This window comes from Nyctibius grandis, chromosome 2 (genome assembly GCF_013368605.1).
Source record: "Nyctibius grandis isolate bNycGra1 chromosome 2, bNycGra1.pri, whole genome shotgun sequence".
Lineage (NCBI taxonomy): Eukaryota > Metazoa > Chordata > Aves > Nyctibiiformes > Nyctibiidae > Nyctibius > Nyctibius grandis.
This window is the reverse complement of record NC_090659.1, coordinates 22,906,872-22,924,489: the sequence shown is the minus strand read 5'-3', so window position 1 is coordinate 22,924,489 and position 17,618 is coordinate 22,906,872. Positions and strand designations below refer to the sequence as shown.

The 17,618-nt window shown below is 36.6% G+C and overlaps 1 protein-coding gene across 1 annotated transcript in view; it reads left to right on the top strand.

The window, feature by feature from the left end:
• BRWD1 (bromodomain and WD repeat domain containing 1) overlaps window positions 1-17,618 on the top strand; it is a 57,554-nt gene that overhangs the window by 7,625 nt on the left and 32,311 nt on the right. Inside the window, exons 9-21 of the mRNA XM_068421682.1 lie at window positions 1,192-1,292; window positions 2,870-2,940; window positions 4,089-4,189; window positions 5,552-5,592; window positions 7,131-7,229; window positions 8,689-8,839; window positions 9,430-9,564; window positions 10,941-11,069; window positions 12,359-12,584; window positions 13,018-13,203; window positions 13,913-14,096; window positions 14,906-14,996; window positions 17,269-17,415. Of these exons, the coding sequence (XP_068277783.1) occupies window positions 1,192-1,292; window positions 2,870-2,940; window positions 4,089-4,189; window positions 5,552-5,592; window positions 7,131-7,229; window positions 8,689-8,839; window positions 9,430-9,564; window positions 10,941-11,069; window positions 12,359-12,584; window positions 13,018-13,203; window positions 13,913-14,096; window positions 14,906-14,996; window positions 17,269-17,415 (1,662 nt within the window). The remainder of the gene's footprint in view (window positions 1-1,191; window positions 1,293-2,869; window positions 2,941-4,088; window positions 4,190-5,551; window positions 5,593-7,130; window positions 7,230-8,688; window positions 8,840-9,429; window positions 9,565-10,940; window positions 11,070-12,358; window positions 12,585-13,017; window positions 13,204-13,912; window positions 14,097-14,905; window positions 14,997-17,268; window positions 17,416-17,618) is intronic.

Here is a 17,618-nt window from a genome sequence, read left to right as displayed (position 1 = left end):
ATGACAGGAAAAACATGTAATATTTGAGCTGCTGGAACCAAAGAGAATTTCTGGGAAATATCATGTTCTCCTATTGTCCATTACTGGAGATGTGACATGCTGTTTTATGTGGGTGAGAGTTCTGATCCAGTATGTGATTCTTAAAACTTCTGTGATGTGGGTATTTGTCTTAATCTCAAAAACATAAGTTATTTCAAAAGTGCAAAGATGTTCAATGTAATATGTTGTGTATTTAAATTCGAAGGCGTTGTGATACTTCATGTGCTCTTGGTAGTCATTTGGATTCAGTCTCATTTGGCCTTTGTAATTCCTTGTTCAACAGATGAACTAGTAGCTCATTATCCTGATTTGCTGCGTTTTCCAATGAGACAAACAGGCTTATGTTGAGGGGTGAAGAGTGGCTACCTGCCAGCTCGTGAAGTTCAGTACAAAAAAATAATTTTTCAGTTTTCTCAAAAATGCTGCCTATCAGAGTAATCTTCATATTTGCAGAGTGTCTGTGGCATTCATTGCATTTTTTTGTTTTTCGTTTTTTAATGTAGTATGGTGCATTTTTTTTGTTTAAGCGTTCTTAATGATACTGTAATTGCAATATGTGCAATTTATATGGCCATTTCCAAGGGCAGTAGTAGTAATTGATGAACAATTTAATCAACTTGTGTAATTTGTGTTCTGTAAAGTTTTCTGAAGGATAGCTCTGTGCATAGCAATAAATACATGTCTTAAAGAAGTATGTGTGAGGACTTCATATAAATTTATATGTGCTGCTGGATTACGCATACTCAGACTGTCTCATAACTGCTCTGCTTAATTATAGAGTTTAAAAAGTAAGCCTGTCTAGTGAAACTTCTTTCCTTTTTTTTTTTTTTTTCAGTCTGCTCTTCTTATTACTTCATTCATTGACAAATTTTTAGTGAATGACTGTGGTTAGTTAAGACTTCAGAAACAAAGCAATGAATGAATTGGTTTTATATAATGCAATAATTGAAACATAGACCACAAACTTACTTTAAAGTATAGGAGATGTTATTTTGTAAACATTAAAAATGACAGTTATCAACAACTGCTTTAGCAGTTTTAGTTGAAAAATCCAAAGTAAATCAAGGTTTTACATTAACATTTTCAGACGTTCAGAAACAGTTTTTAAATATCTCTTTTTGTATGTGTCTGGTTTTACTTTCTTCTCTTTAGTTCAGTCCAATGGTGAAAGGCTCCATGCGATACATGGTCTCTACTGGTGCAGATGCAACTGTTTGCTTTTGGCGATGGGATGCAGATTCTATGAATTTCAAGTAAGTAAATGGATTGCTGGTTAACTCTATGCCATACTATGCTTGATTAAAATAAGTCAAGTGCTTTTACCTAGCTAAAAAAATTGATTTTTTTGTGATAAAAATGTTGTGGAAATAATCTATTACATAATTATTTTAAGCACCATCTCTAAGTATATCCTTTACAAATTTATGTTATTCTGTTGTCCTGGGAGATTAGACAGGAAATATATTAACTTCTTACTGCGCTAAAAGTACAAATGTAGGACAACTAGAATTGCTGCAAGGATAAATATGTTGGAACAGTGTAATAAAGCTTTTTGCTTGTGTTGAGTTTTCAACAGTCCTGTAGTTTTAGGACGTCTCCTACAGAACTTGCATGTGGAGTATGTTCAGGATAGTTTTAAAATGTTCTATATGTGATTGCTGTTTATTTGTACAGAAAAAAAAAGATAATTACTGGAAAGAAGAGATCTAGGATGATCAGTCTTTATCTAGTATTGTGCCATATAATGGTAGTTGGTATAAAATGATCCATTTTACATTACAACAGCTGTTTTTTAAAAAAATCATTACTTTAGGAATCAGAATATTATTTTGCTTTTTAATTCAAACTTGTGATCTTAAGGTAGTAGAATTGCAGCAAAAACTATCAGAGGCATAGTTTCATCTTAAGAATCTTTTAGGGCTGTAAAAGTTATAGGAGGGGAGTGCTTAAAGTGGATCCTTAATTATTCTCCTTCTATAATTTAGAGGACTGTATGAGATGTAAACATCGTTTAAATTAGTTTAAGCATGGACTTAAATTGGTTTAAGCATTGGTAGGTCTCAAAGCAGCATTCTTAGGATTTGAATCTCTGTACTGTGTATCGTACAAACATGAGAAATATTCTTATACTGAAGGTCTCAACATTTCCTTTGATAAACAGAAAACACTTGAACAGAAAAGCAGTAGAATAATGAGGAGAAACCTATAATGCTTGTGTAAGTGGCACAGTCTGCTGGATTTCTCCTTAATGTAGTTGTTAGTAGCTACTTTCTGGGAGATTATGCCCATGTCAGCTGGAAGAGTGTGTGCATGACTTGCAGAACAGGAAACCAGTCTTTTAAATCGCCGTGTGCACAGTGTTGCAAAACTTTTATTTACTCCTGTAAAATTTTGTGATTTTGCACAGCATTCTCCAGTGATGGTATTTGGTAGGCCTTATTTCATGCACTGCTGGTAGTTTGTAACGTGAGAGCAAGAGTTCATTACTTCATGGATGTGTTATGGAGGGGGTAAATCATAGTTACCTAAGGATGAGAGAGAATAAACATTCTTTGGCATATCATGTTATCCTCGCTAGGTAATAGCATCTTGCAGAAAAAGTGATAAGCTGTGTGGGCTTCAAATATCGTTTATGTATGTCTGTGCAGTAATTTTGAAAAGTAAACCTTCTTGCTTATCCTCCTGCACAAGATTTACAGATGTTACTGTATGTATTTAAGAAGTATCTGTTACTTAGGTGTTTGAAGAAACATACCTTTATGTTTTGAAATGTTGATAAAAGCCAAGTTTTGTGTGGCACATCCTGTTTCAAGCATCTTTTCTTTTTAAGCAATCGGCCAATGAAATTCACAGAGAGACCTAGACCAGGGCTTCAGATGCTTTGTGCTTCATTCAGTGTAGGTAAGTCATGTACAGATTGAGTTTAGCATTGTGATTTCTCTTCTTTCCTCATAAGTAGTTATTATAATACTCTGGTTGTGACAGCTTTAAAATATACAAAAACAGCAGCTGTTTAATAAGTGTATATATGTGTATTGTTAGCCTATGACATAAATAATGTGACTTGCCATAGCTAATAGTGAAAGACTATTGAACTAAGGGATACTGTTTTCCTTTTGCCATTGGTGATTTTACAGAAATAAGTCACCTCATGCTTGTTTACTTTTTATCTGTCTTTACTGGATTTTTATTTTTGTTTAATCCCTTAGTATAATGTCAGGGATTTGCAAAAGTAGTTCTCTGAGATACCACAGCAACAGCAGTGCAAGTGGTTCCTGCCAATAGTAGGAACTCCTGATTCTGTGCCAGTTATATGCAGGGATAGTCATAAAGATCCCTTTGTTCTTAAGAATCCACAAATGTTATCTGTAAGTGTGCTTCACTCCTGGCTTGTAGTCTTCGTTCATTCTAATTGTGTGGGTGACTTGTGGGAGGCCTTACTGGTACCAGACAGCGTGAACATTAGAACAAACTTGGGATTTTCAGAAATAAAATACAAATCAAAGTGTAGCTTGTTAATATTGTCAGGATGTAGACCTGGGTGGTGTTTGGGTTTGGGGTTTTTTTTGGACAGCACTTACAGGTGCCCAGAGGCAGATCTTAGTATTGCTGCAACTACAGCTAAATACTGGCATATTTGTACTGGTTTACTTACATTTCTACCCAGTTTTGGAGCAATTCACATGCCACAAGTGAGACATATGCTACAGTAAAAGAGTCATCTAGATAATTCTGATGATGACTAGCCATATTCCCCAAAATTGAAGGCTTCTGTGTGCCATTAGTACTGTTAGATGTTTCAGGGTTCCCCTAGTTATATATTTTAAAATCCTTGTAACACTGAGTATGACTATTTATTTTTACTATGGCTGAGATAGCTTTCTGGGGCAAGGGGGGCATTTTCTTCCACATCTGTATGTCAATGGAAGAGCATAAAAAATGTGAGAGTCTTCAGATTACTTTTTTTTTTTAACTAGGCATCTGAGAAATGTTGGTGATCTGTTTTCATTTCTTATATGGTGGCTTTATTATTGCTTGATTTTTTACAGGTGGTATGTTTTTAGCAACTGGGAGTACTGACCAGGTCATCAGGATGTATTTTTTTGGCTCTGAAACACCTGAGAAAATAGCTGAATTGGAAAGTCATGATGTAAGATTGTTAAATCTAATAATTCAAGCAGTGTTGAAGTTGCAGGTTAATGTTGTTAGTGGGTTTGTACCAATGTTCTTTTATTGAATATTTTTAGAACTTAGCAGAATTTCAGCCAGTCATCTCAATGTGACTTGACCATTTTAAAGGCTGGACTGTATCAAGATGATATTTCGAATTCTATCTTTTCAACTGGATGTCATACATTTCTCTAATTTTAGAGCATGTGGTTTGCTCAGTTGCTTCCCTCTGATGCATGTGTGCCTAGCCACCCACACATTAGATGCTGTATACAGGAAGTGTATAGGCTGAGAACGTGGATTTCATTACTCAGGTTATTTACCATTTGACACTTTTTGTGTTAAATCTTTAAATGGGATTGAGTTTCCAGAATTTTACATCTGTTCATCTTGACCTTTATTCACGTCTTCAGTGGCTGTGCAAGGTACTTTATACTTCCTACATAGTAAGTCAGCTTGCTGGTTTAGTGTTGTTTCCCCATGTGCTTATGTAATGTGTGCTGTCTGTCTTTACTTGTGTTCTTGATGTAACTGATACCTGTTAGGAAAAGAATATCTTAGATAAAATACTCTAATTTTTTATTTGTGTACCTTAGTCTAGCGGACTGTGTGTTCTAAGGAATCTAAGGGAAACTTGGCTTATGTTCATGTGCTGAAGGTTGAGTCATTTTTTTTCAGTACTAGATGCACATAGAATCTGTGGTTTTACTATAGAGAATTTAGATTTAGTTGAACCCTTGAAGCTCTTTCAAGGGCAGATCTTAAAATACTAGTTATCTTCATTTTGTTTGCCTTAATATGTTTTCTCTCATCCTGAATCTGACTTTAACCATTTATGTTACAGTAATAAGGCTTGATCAATACGTATTTTATATGTAGAGGAGACTTTCAACTCTGAAGATAAACTGATCTGAGTGTGCGATGTACTTTTCCTGTAGTTTTTGTTGTGATAAAAATAACTAATTATATGTTTCTTTAAGGAATGTGTAAGTAGGAGTGGGAACAACAGATTCCTCTCGATTGTAGTCGGCTTAGGTTATTGGAAGTATATATTCAAGTATGAGTTAATTGGCTGCCAAGTTATTAGTGGACAGTTATTTCGTCTGTCAATGCTTCATATTTAATTGGATCATTTTTTTAAAACTTGCATTTTAAATGCATTAACGGTTAGTGAATTCTGGTAAATATTTGTTGGACTTGGTTCACCTTGCAGTTAAAACTGTTAAAAAACTGCACATTGTATAATTTCTCATTGTTTCAGATTTTACTAAGCTCAGATTTGTCAAAACCATATTTCCTGTTTAAAAATGTAATTTCTAACAAGCTGTACCTTTTCTTACAGGACAAAGTTGACAGCATTCAGTTTGCTAACAGTGGAGATAGGTATGTTGAAAGATGCTCAAATGGGAACGAAAAATACATTATTTTGGAATTAAGAATGTATTATTGTTCTCACCTGGAAGCTTCCAGTAAGAAAATCCTACTTATTCGGAAGGGGAAATTTGGACTAATTCAGGACATCATAGTTAAGTTTCAGCTGTCTCAGCTTTCTGTTAATCTTTGTCAGGCAATGTCTTTGGACTGGCTGCATTTTTATTTACCTGGAGGAATGTTACCACTTTTTAACATACCTGATGTATTTGTGGCTTCATAAACCTCCTCTTCCCCCTCTTTTCCTTTGTTTCAGGAGGTATTGGATCAAAATGGGAAACGGGAAAATGCGATGCAAATGGTCTAAAATGAATTTTAACTCTTCATTTTTTTCTGGCCTACTATTATTTTTTTAAGAAAATGGATTTAATAGAATTTTACAGCTGATTTGGGCGGAGGGGAAGCGTTGTGTAAATCCCATTTGTAAAACTTTACCCATACTTCTGATACAGAATGGAGTCAAAATTGATCTCTGATTGGCCTTTCACTAATGAAGATGTGGATTTTAGCCTTCAGGGTAGACTTAACATCTGCAACCATAAGTTGCAGGTTTATTTTTATTGGGTTTTTTCTCTTCTTGAAAGCCAGATAACTGTGACTAAGAAAGCTAATAATCTACATTCAGTTGGAAGTTGTAGTTGTCTTCCTTTTAGATGTGTTTTTCTGCAATTATACTTGTCTTTGGGGCCATCATGTTGCACTGGTCCATCCATGTTGCCTGCATGGATTACTTTTTGAGGCAGTACCAAAGAAAAAAAGAAAAGCAAAACTGTTATTTTGCTTGATGACACTTTCTATGGAAGATTTTTAAGATTTATAATAATTATAAAAATGAATCATAGCAAATTAAATCACAGTCATGATATACCTAGCACGCAAACTTTTTCTGCGGGTGATACGTCAACTGTCTGTCTTAGTGTTGTGATTCATGGGCTAGGGTGATTATCTTTGGATGTCTTACAGCGTTTCCATTCCTCTCTTCAAGAATTTCCATTCTGCTGCATTGGTAGTTCAGCTCATGAAATGGAAGCCTGAACTGCCATGGTTTACACCTTGGTCCTCTCTTTTATGCACAGTTGTGGGTGGGAACATCTCAGGTTTTGCTGTGCTGATGTGTTCTTGCTTCTGCTTAGTGTCTGATACTCTACCATTTCAGAATGGGTTACTTAAAATACTTGATTGAAGTATTATAATTGAGAAAGAGTTGAGGATGAAGTTGTGAATTGAGTTTAACTTTGGAACTTGCTTATTTGTTCTATGTGTTTTGACAACTTTATTCAGTTTTTCAGTTCAAAAAAACTCTCCTTCCTGGGCTTCTGGAAAGAAAGTTAATGGACAGATAACTGTAAAGCATTCTCTCGCACACAAATTGAATATTTCACTTCTATCAGTCTTTCATTGTGATGTTTTAAATTGTGGTGGTGTGTAACTGAATGTACTTCAAAGCAAATTATTTTGAAGATGAATTAACTATCTTTTAAAACTTCAAGGTTCATAAGTGGCAGTAGAGATGGAACAGCTCGAATCTGGCGTTTTGAGCAAGCAGAATGGAGGAGTATTTTGTTGGATATGTCCTATCGATTACCAGGGTAGGTGAAGTGTTGTCTTTTTTTTTTTTTTTTTTTCTTTTATCTGTTGTGTAAAGTCAGTTTGGAAAACTCATCAAGCACACTTACAGTCAAACTAGAGCAAGCCTTAGCAATATTATGATCAAGCGGTGTGGTCTTTGGGGGGGTGAAATGAGTGTTCTGGTGATGTAATAACTTGCTAAATTTTAGTCTGTGCTTGAATAAATGCATAAATATTTATATAGGTTTCAAATGTACACTGTGCCAAATTAATTACATTTCCTTTGTTAAGGAAAAAAGTTTACAGAAAGTGCAATAGATCTTCTCTATCTGGATTTCAGTCAGACACCTGACATATCACAGGAGAAACATTTTTAGATTAGTAAAAATAAGGTAGATTATAACCTCTTTACAGGAGAGGTCATAACAGGTCACAGGTAGGTTTCATCAAGGATGGATCTTGCTGACTGTTTTCATTGATTCTTTTGTACTTTTTAAAAGTGTATTAATGAAATATGCTGGTGGCGCACAGCGTGAATAGTGTCATTACAGATGAAGATCAGGATATTACATGTCACTGGATAAACCTGAAGGGTGCATGATTTACAGTAGTACAGAATGCTCAGTGAACTTCTGTAGACACTAAGCAGAAATGAATTTGTAGGTGATTAAATGAGGGGGGAGGACACAAACACAAAAAACAAGCCTTGGGTATACGAGTTGATTGGAGGGTGATTGCAAGCTCTTCTTGTGATGCAGCCATGAAAAAACAAAGTGGCTTTACTAAGAAAGGAGGAGGTATTAATATTTGAGATTTGACTGTGGCATCTTTCTGGGTTAATATGTACAATTGTAGCTGTATATAATTGAGAGAGAGTCTTTGTAAGAGAGGCTACTAGTTGACACGGAATATACATAATACTGTGTGAAGGTATGTTTCAAAGAAAGCTTTTCCTTCAGTTGACTAAGATGCTGAGAGGGAGTGTTACAGTATCCTAGAAATGTATTTTGGGGAGAGAAACTAAATAGATCGAGGTTAATACAAAATATTATCTTTAATGTATTTATGTTGGGAATTAGGAAAAAATGCTTAGTTAAGATAGAAGTTAGCTTCTGAATCAGAGTTAGTTGAAAAACTCTTGACTGTATAAAGTCCAAATATTTAAAGGAACTATGTTGGGAGTCTGACTGTAGAAGAGACAAGACTCCATGAAAAAGGAAAGCCTTTTTGCCTTGCATCTCAAATGGGAAAGAGGTTATCATGTCCTATGAAATACATATGCTAGAAATCCAGATTTACTTCACAGTTGATTGGTCCAAAAAGAACGAAGTTTATGGACAAAAGTTTCAAAACAAATCTAATTCTTAACTTCCCTTCCCTTGTCTGATTATTAACATGGAAAACGTGTTATTTTCCTGTATTTTGAGATATAAATGGGCTAATTAAAAATATCTCATGCCTGTTCAACTCTTTAATTAGTGACAGATGTTCAGAAGAAGAGAAATTTATGAAGCCTAAAGTAACCATGATAGCTTGGAACCAAAATGATAACTATGTCGTTACGGCTGTGAATAATCATATGCTCAGAGTTTGGAATTCCTATACAGGACAATTGCTTCATGACTTGGTGGTATGTAATTTTACTTGCTTTTTGAAGTGATGGTCTTCCTAGAATTGCAATGACATGTGCATGCTGAGTTCATTATTAGTTCTGATTTGTCTTGCAAGCTCTATGTGAATGATAAAGCAAGTGTAGTGTTTCTTGGATTTTTTTTTAACCAAAACTAGCTGCTTCCTTATGCATTTGAACAATCCTTTCCCTAGCTGCTGTGTTTAACTTGCCTCTCCTGTGGAATAAATAAAAGGTTTTGTGCAGTAATATACTTGCCCATTGAATAGTTCACTGTCCTTTGGCAAAAGCCCAATATTTCTAGAGTTCTTGCTTGAATCTAGAAAATTATTAAATTTAGAATGATAAAGTCTTTCTGGCTGCCTGGGGTTTTAGCCTGCCTATGTGCCACAGGTAGCAGTCCAGATAAATACACTGTGGAATTTGTAAAAGTCCATATATTTTTGGAGGCAGCTTGTAGGGGTCTAATTTTCTGAAAGTCTTGAGTGTGAGGTGAGGATAGTACAGTGCTTTAGGCTCTACTGTAAATATCCCGTTGATGTGAATTTACATCCTCTTGTTTGCACATGATGTGCAATTTTAAATTCTAGGGACATGCGGATGAAGTATTCGTCTTGGAGCCCCATCCTTTGGATTCCAGGATAATGCTGTCTGCGGGTCATGATGGCAACGTCTTTATATGGGACATTACGAAAGGCACAAAACCAAAGCATTATTTTAACATGGTAAGACGTTTTTTAAACTCCATTTTTTCTCAACATGCAACAGTGTGTCCACATACTAGTTTAAGGAATTGTCACCAACATGCATACCCCCTCCACCTCTTGGAAAAAGAAGGTGACCGAAAAACAACCAACCAAAACCCACCAAAAAGCCCCAAACCAGCAAAATTTGTGAGTTCATTTTTTCTCTAGAGTTTTTACCTTTGAATTTCTTGGTTATTGTAACTGTAGGTGCGAAGTGACCAGGAGCCAGTTTTTAACAGTTTAATGTGGGAGAAAAGAAGGGCTGGGATTGCCTCCCTTGTCTGTTCCCAGCTGCCCACTTCCATTCTCTACCTTGAATCAGGTGCCTGTCACTGGACCTTTTACTAAGCTGAGTCAGTTCACTGATCTTCTGCAAAAGTATTCCCCACTTCCTTCCACTGCTACTCTCCTGTAGAGCTGCTGAGTTGAATTTGGTCAGGGAGGTCTTGGTAAGCTGCTGAGACAAGGAAGATGAATTGTGAGAATTTGCGGTTGGGTGTGAGGAATGTCAGGTATGGGGGAGCAGAGCAGAACTTTGCTGTCATCATACTCAGTGTCTGAGCTCTTCAGACTTCACCTGTTGATCAGGACTTCTTGATCTGTGAGGTGCTGTGAATAGTTGCCGCCAGGGCTTTTCTACTCTTTGTTACTAAAGATCTTCTTGCACTTCATTCATAGTAACTGTTTTCCTTAATTGAGATGAGGTGCCGTCTAAAAGACTGAAAGATCCTCTTTTGGACCATCATTTCAAGAGTCTTATGGACAAATATTTGTTTTCTCCACTGTCTTAAAAATGATAATATTACTACCGTAAGTATTAGTGGATTGGCCCAGTTCTTCTCAAGAGCTCCCATGACATTCACTCCATTTGACAGCTCATGATTAACACTTTAAAATAGGTTATTTTCTCTGAGACTTAAGTTATGATCCAGTGTTCGTATTTTTTTTTGTTACAGTCAATAGGAAAGTGATTTTTTTTCTTTAGCTTTAAGATTCCCTGTGCTTTTCTTGAAAGTGGTTTAACAAAATGAGTATATATTAGCTGCAATTTACTTTTAAGCAGTATACTAACAGTTAAAAAGCCTCAAAAAGCTTGCTTTTTTTTTCTTAACAGTAAGTTTCCATACCCTTTAATGCATCTTTTAAAATGGAGTGCATCTTTTAAAACTGTATGATTCAGGACTTAAATTCACATGTCAAGGGGAAAAGAAATGAAGTAATGAGATTATTTGTGCTTTGATGGAGGTATTTAGGAGGTGCATGACTGCTTTTGATAGAGTAATTAATTTTTGATGCTGCATTATTGTTTACCCAAAAAAAAAATTGGGCTAATGAGTTTCTTTCCTTCAACCTAGATTGAAGGCCAAGGACACGGTGCTGTTTTTGACTGTAAATTTTCACCGGATGGGCAGTATTTTGCATGTACAGATTCTCATGGGCATCTGTTGATATGTGGTTTTGGCTGTAGCAGAGCTTATGCAAAGGTAAGTTCAGCTTTTTATTAGAACTGTTTATTCAAGCTTCTAACAGAAATTAGGTTAGTTACATTCGTTCCTCTAAAACATCATATGTAAAAAAGATTTTCGTATGGGTATAGAATCTAAATATAATAAGTTCCTTGATGTCTGTGAGTTCTCTTGTATGTATGGTCCTGGCACAGCAGAAACAACCAGTGTCTTAACATTCCCTTGGGAGTAGCTCCCAAGAACTTTTCTGGAATACATTTTCATCTTCCAGCCAGCTAATTTGCATGTTAATTGTTCAGCCTCAAAATTACTTTTATTTTTAATTTCTCAAAATAGCTTAATGTTTAAAGATTGGAATGTATTATCAAGTTTATTGCGCTACTATCTAGTGAACAAAGCAGACTGTATGTTAAGAATAATTTGCTGGTTTATTTCGATTATTAGAACTGACAGTTCTTTAAGCCTTTCCTTATTCAAACCCAAATTCACTGCGGTAGTTTGATTAAAATAAGCAAAAGTAAATATTTATCCAACACTGTGGATTTTGAAATGTTAGAAAAATGTGCATGGGATAGATGTTCTGCTTTTTTGAATCTATCAGCTTGTTTCCTTTTTGTTTTGATATAGCTCTCAAAAGTGCAGTTCTGGCCTATGCTTTTCTTCGCTTGCCTCTCAGTTTTTTTTAAAGTTGCAATAGTAATTCCATGTTTGTAATTTTAAAGAATTATTTTTTCTTGCTCTACGTTCTCAGCTGAAATTGAAACTTATTGTTTTCATCTGGCTTATGATTACTAGAAACAAAGATTCTGACCGTGACCTAATACTTGTGTAACTGTTTTCCTTCAGCTGCATGGATTTAACAGACTGTTTCAGTTGCAGAAAAAATTTCTGGTCGACATTGCATGATTAAAAACAAACTTTCCTTTGAGAGCTTATGTTGAAGTTCAGACAATGATTTGCTTGCATGGAAACCACGGAAACTTTTCTTAATTGTGTAGGGAAAAAAACAGAATGAGTTGTAAAATATTTTTAGTTCTAAGTGTAAAGCAGTGTTTCTGCTTTAAGATACCTCAGTTTATTGTTATCTAAAAGCATTTTGTTGCCTGCAAAAGCATTATCAAAAATGAGAGTACTGCAACACCCATACAGGTTAGTTGTAGCTATGCATAACTATTCTTATGGGGAACTTGCCCTTTGTTTTACCTTTAAGGAGATTTTAGATATTTTAGTGTGTCACTTGTTCTTCTCTGTTCTTTACCATATTATTTTTTTCAAATTGGTAACATAAAAACTTAATTTCTTTCTAGATTCCTGATCAGATGTTCTTCCACACTGACTATCGGCCACTTATTCAAGACTCTAACAATTACGTCCTAGATGAGCAGACTCAACAGGCTCCTCATCTCATGCCCCCTCCCTTCTTAGTAGATGTGGATGGAAACCCTCATCCACCAATATATCAAAGATTGGTGCCGGGAAGAGAGAATTGTACAGATGAACATTTGATTCCTCAACTTGGATATGTAGCAATAAGTAAGAACAGTATCACTAAAGACCTACATCCAGAAGTTAGAGTTACTGTAGTAATTTTGAATGGGAACAGAGTAGATATGACATATGTGATTTAAAAATGCCTTCATTTTCTCACATGGTAACTATTGTGTATTTATGTTCAGTAAATATGCTCAAAGGTCCCACAGTGAATACAAACAAGAAAAAAAAAAAACTGATGTTCAAATGGATGTCTTAATTCTTTTCTTTTCTGTGGGCACTGACATGCACAAACTGTTTGAGTTGTAAACTCCATAAATGTCCTATTTGGAATAGGCAATTGTAATAATTTCAAGAATGGTTTTCATTGTGTTTAGTTGTAGAACATGTCTCACTGTGGTGTGAACAGAGATTAAATCATCTGCTATAGTCAGTTAACTGAACCCATTCATTTTATTTGTATTACATTTGCAAGGTGATGGAGAAGTGGTTGAACAAGTTATAGGCCAACAGAGAGTTGATCAGGATGAAGAAGGCTTGGAGCCCAGCATTCTTGAAGGCATGATTAGACAATTACAACTACAACAAGATCAAAGAACTGGAGGTAATCAAGAATCTGCTTCAAGTGGTCCACAAAATGGGGAGGGAGCACCTAGAAGAGGTTAGTACTTGCTGATAAATTCTGAGGTCATTGTTCTATCTCCATTTCTATTACGCTGTGTGAAATATTACAAACAGGTTTTAACTTTACTGTTGTTTTGAGGACTAAGGTTCCCTTAACATAGTGATACCTGGTTAATATATTTTTATTCATTAAAACACTGCTACTTCTGTGATTAAAAGAGAAAGGCTATGTTTTGTAATTTAAAGAGCATTAATTGTATTTCTTGTAGTACTAAAAAGACATTTATAGGAGCTAAATTTATTCTCTGAATTTTGCAGAATAAGTATTTTACCATTATTCAAACCAGCTTCCCCTCTCCCTTCTTTACAGGTTTAAACCAGACACTCTTCTGATATGTGTCCTTTTAGTTTTAATTATGTAAGCTCAGCTCCAGGAAAAAGTGCTTTTTAGAACCTCACTAGCCTCAGAGCTGCCTGAAATAGTTCAGGAAAAAACACCTCTGTCACATTATACTTCCTTTCACTGTATTAAAATAGTAGTAGAAATAACCATTTTAAAAGTATATGTGTCATCTCACTGCATTTTCTACGTGACAGATAATTTCCTGAAGGTGATAACTAGTCATGTACTTACGATCATGGAGATAAAAATTTGTTAACTGTTTAATTTTTTATCTTTTAGTAAGAAGAAACAAGGTTCCAGTTCTGTGTAGTCTGGAAAAAATGTTTTTGTTTGTATATTTTAGCTTTTGGAAGACCAAGTTTCGACATCCAGTCTCCTCCCAATATTGGCCTGCGACGTAGTGGACAAGTTGAAGGTGTGCGTCAGATGCATCAGAATGCTCCGCGAAGTCAGATGGCTACTGAGCGAGACCTTTGGGCTTGGAGACGAAGAGTAGTTGTACCAGAAGTACCACCAAGCTTACTCAGGTCTCTAGACAGCTTATTGGGCTGTAGATATGACTAGAGAGAACACATCATCTTGTGTTTTCTAAATCTATGCTATTAGACCTAAGCTAAAACAGATACGTGGTACAAATTGAAATAGTGTTGTGGTCAGCTGTGCTTAAAAACTTCTAGTTGTGCAGTCCGTTCAACAAAAATAAATGGAAGTTTCTCTAGTTTAATAGAGAATGATTCTCCTATATTCCAGTATTTTAAGTCGTCCTAAAGGACAACTAGATTACCTAGATTCTTGCTTTTTCCAAAATAAAGGGATTTAGGTTAAATTCGTTTACATGGAAGAGTTCAGAGAAATTGTGCTTTTGTGAGACTTTGTGAGGGTGATGTGTTACGACCAGAAGCAGTACAGAGCATTTGAAATGCTAAAACAGTTAGCTGCTTTCAAAAGTACTATCAGTATGCATCTGTGAAAAGGAGAATTAATAGCTAAGTATTTCTTTTTAATGGTACAGCTGTATGTGCTACCACATCTCTGAAGTTTTTAAAAAGCTTTCCCAGTGTTGGGAGATAGAATGATTGCAAAGGGAAAAATGCGATTAAAAATGGGGTTGAAAAAGTTTATAATATTCTGATATTTGCAAGGAAGACTTTCTTAATATCCATCTTCTTTATCTGGAAATGAGAGGACATATAGGTGATTGAGCAATAATGACGTCTGAAATTAATAATGGAATTAGGTTAGGGTTTTTTATACATCCTTTAAAAAGAACAGATCATTTAACTTTTCAGCAGTGTCAAAACAGATGTAGAACTAGATTTTCATTACTTTCTTGTAGGAAGCAGGAAGAATATCGAATTGCAAAAGGGGAAGAAGAGAGAGATTTTTATGCAAGAGAGAAGAAAAAATCATTTGAGTCATTGGAAAAGGTATGCAGCAGCTTCTAGGAAAATGGGCATTCTGTGTCCAGGGACAAGTCATGGTTTAAAAAAATGAAAGCAGACATCTCTGAAGGTATGGTCTTCAAAGGTTCCTGCTGATTCAGTTTCCGCTTACTGCAGGACGTTTGATTTATTTTTATGAATACCTAGAATTCTTTTTTCTTTCAGTCTTACTTCCTTCCATGTAAGGTATTTGGTAGTAATTTTTAAAGGCAGGCTTGATTTCAGGCTGTTCTGGTTTTATTGCAGTTAAAGTTTCAAAGACGGTTGTTGCAGGTCCATGCTAAAGCATTGAGGTGCAAGTGAGAATGTTCAAGGTCCTATATTTGAAGAATTTTAGGCTATATTGCTATTCCCTTGTCATTTAACTTTAGGTGACAATGTTTTGTGGGTGGGACAACTTTTTGAGACTTGTCCTGTTTTGAATGATTTTTTTTTTTCATTATCTATTTTTTGGAAGAGATGGGTAAGAAGGAAAAATTGGTTCTTGTACTGATTTTATAAGGCAGTGGCCTGATTCTCTGTGTCTTGCAGTACAAAGCAATTTGATGTAAGGATTCTACTGCATGATCCCCTTACACTGGGGGGAGTTGAGGATTTTTGGTCTTCTCAGAATTGCACATTGTAGGCAGTTAATGTCTTGATTCTGTAAATATATTTACCAGGTAATGTGAATGGACCTGTCACAGTAGTTTGTAAAGAGCAATTTCTTAGAACAACTACTAAATCTTAAATTGGGAACAGCAAATTAAAATCTGTTGGCTTACAGGAAAATTATTTCTTGTGAAAAGGAGTTTTGACGTGATTGGGCTGTGATGTGATGAGGCTGTTTCAGTTTTTACATTCAGCAGTGCTTTTAGCGACCCTTTCACCCCCATAAAAGTTTGCCACATATATACTTTTACGTAACTTCTTTTTTTTACTTCCTATATATATTACAGAATCACAGAATGTTAGGGATTGGAAGGGACCTCGAAAGATCATCTAGTCCAATCCCCCTGCCGGAGCAGGATTGCCTAGACCATATCACAAAGGAACGCGTCCAGGCGGGTTTTGAATGTCTCCAGAGAAGGAGACTCCACAACCTCTCTGGACAGCCTGTTCCAGTGTTCGGTCACCCTCACCGTAAAGAAGTTTTTCCTCATATTTATGTGGAACGTCCTGTGTTCCAGCTTGCACCCATTGCCCCTTGTCCTGTCAAGGGATGTCACTGAGAAGAGCCTGGCTCCATCCTCATGACACTTGCCCTTTACATATTTATAAACATTAATGAGGTCACCCCTCAGTCTCCTCTTCTCTAAGCTAAAGAGACCCAGCTCCCTCAGCCTCTCCTCATAAGGGAGATGTTCCACTCCCTTAATCATCTTCGTGGCTCTGCGCTGGACTCTCTCTAGCAGTTCCCTGTCCTTCTTGAACTGAGGGGCCCAGAACTGGACACAATATTCCAGATGCGGCCTCACCAGGGCAGAGTAGAGGACGAGGAGAACCTCTCTTGGCCTACTAACCACACCCCTTCTAATACACCCCAGGATGCCATTGGCCTTCTTGGCCACAAGGACACACTGCTGGCTCATGGTCATCCTGCTGTCCACTAGGACCCCCAGGTCGCTTTCCCCTCCGCTGCTCTCCAACAGGTCTGTCCCCAACTTGTACTGGTACATGGGGTTGTTCTTGCCCAGATGCAGGACTCTACACTTGCCCTTGTTATATTTCATTAAATTTCTCCCTGCCCAGCTCTCCAGCCTGTCCAGGTCTCTCTGAATGGCTGCGCAGCCTTCTGGTGTGTCAGCCACTCCTCCCAGTTTTGTGTCATCAGCGAACTTGCTGACAGTGCACTCTATTCCCTCATCCAAGTCATTAATGAATATATTGAATAGAACTGGTCCCAGTACCGACCCTTGAGGGACTCCGCTAGACACAGGCCTCCAACTGGACTCTGTCCCATTGACCACCACTCTCTGGCTTCTTTCCTTCAGCCAGTTCACAATCCACCTCACTACCCGATCATCCAGACCACACTTCCTCAGTTTAGCTGCGAGGATGCTGTGGGAGACTTCAGATGCTTTACTGAAATCAAGATAGACCACATCCACTGCTTTATCATCATCTATCCACAGGGTTATGTCCTCATAAAAGGCTATCAAGTTGGTTAAGCGTGACTTCCCCTTGGTGAAGCCATGTTGACTGCCCCTACTGATCCCCCTATCCTTAATGTGCCTAGAGACAGCACCAAGGACAAGTTGTTCCATTACCTTTCCAGGGATGGAGTGGCTCTGAGCCTTCATTAATACTATCTACGCGTAGCCAGCGTAGACGGAAATATCCCAATTACCGAGTACCGAATAACATTGAAGAACTGGAGTCTTCTGATGAGGAAAGAGATAACTGCTTTGAGTTGATGGAACAGGTAAGTTCTCTTCAGAGTTCTGTATTTTGAACTTGAGTTCCTCAATAAGTGAAGTTTCACGTTAATGTGCCTTTTCTCTCTTAAAACAGCAAACAAAAAAATCCCCCTCTTTTACCAGGAAAAGTAGTTCTCTAACCGTCATTATTGTTAACACTTCTCAAACCTAGTTGTCTGATGCTTTAATAATGGCAATCTTTCCTGTC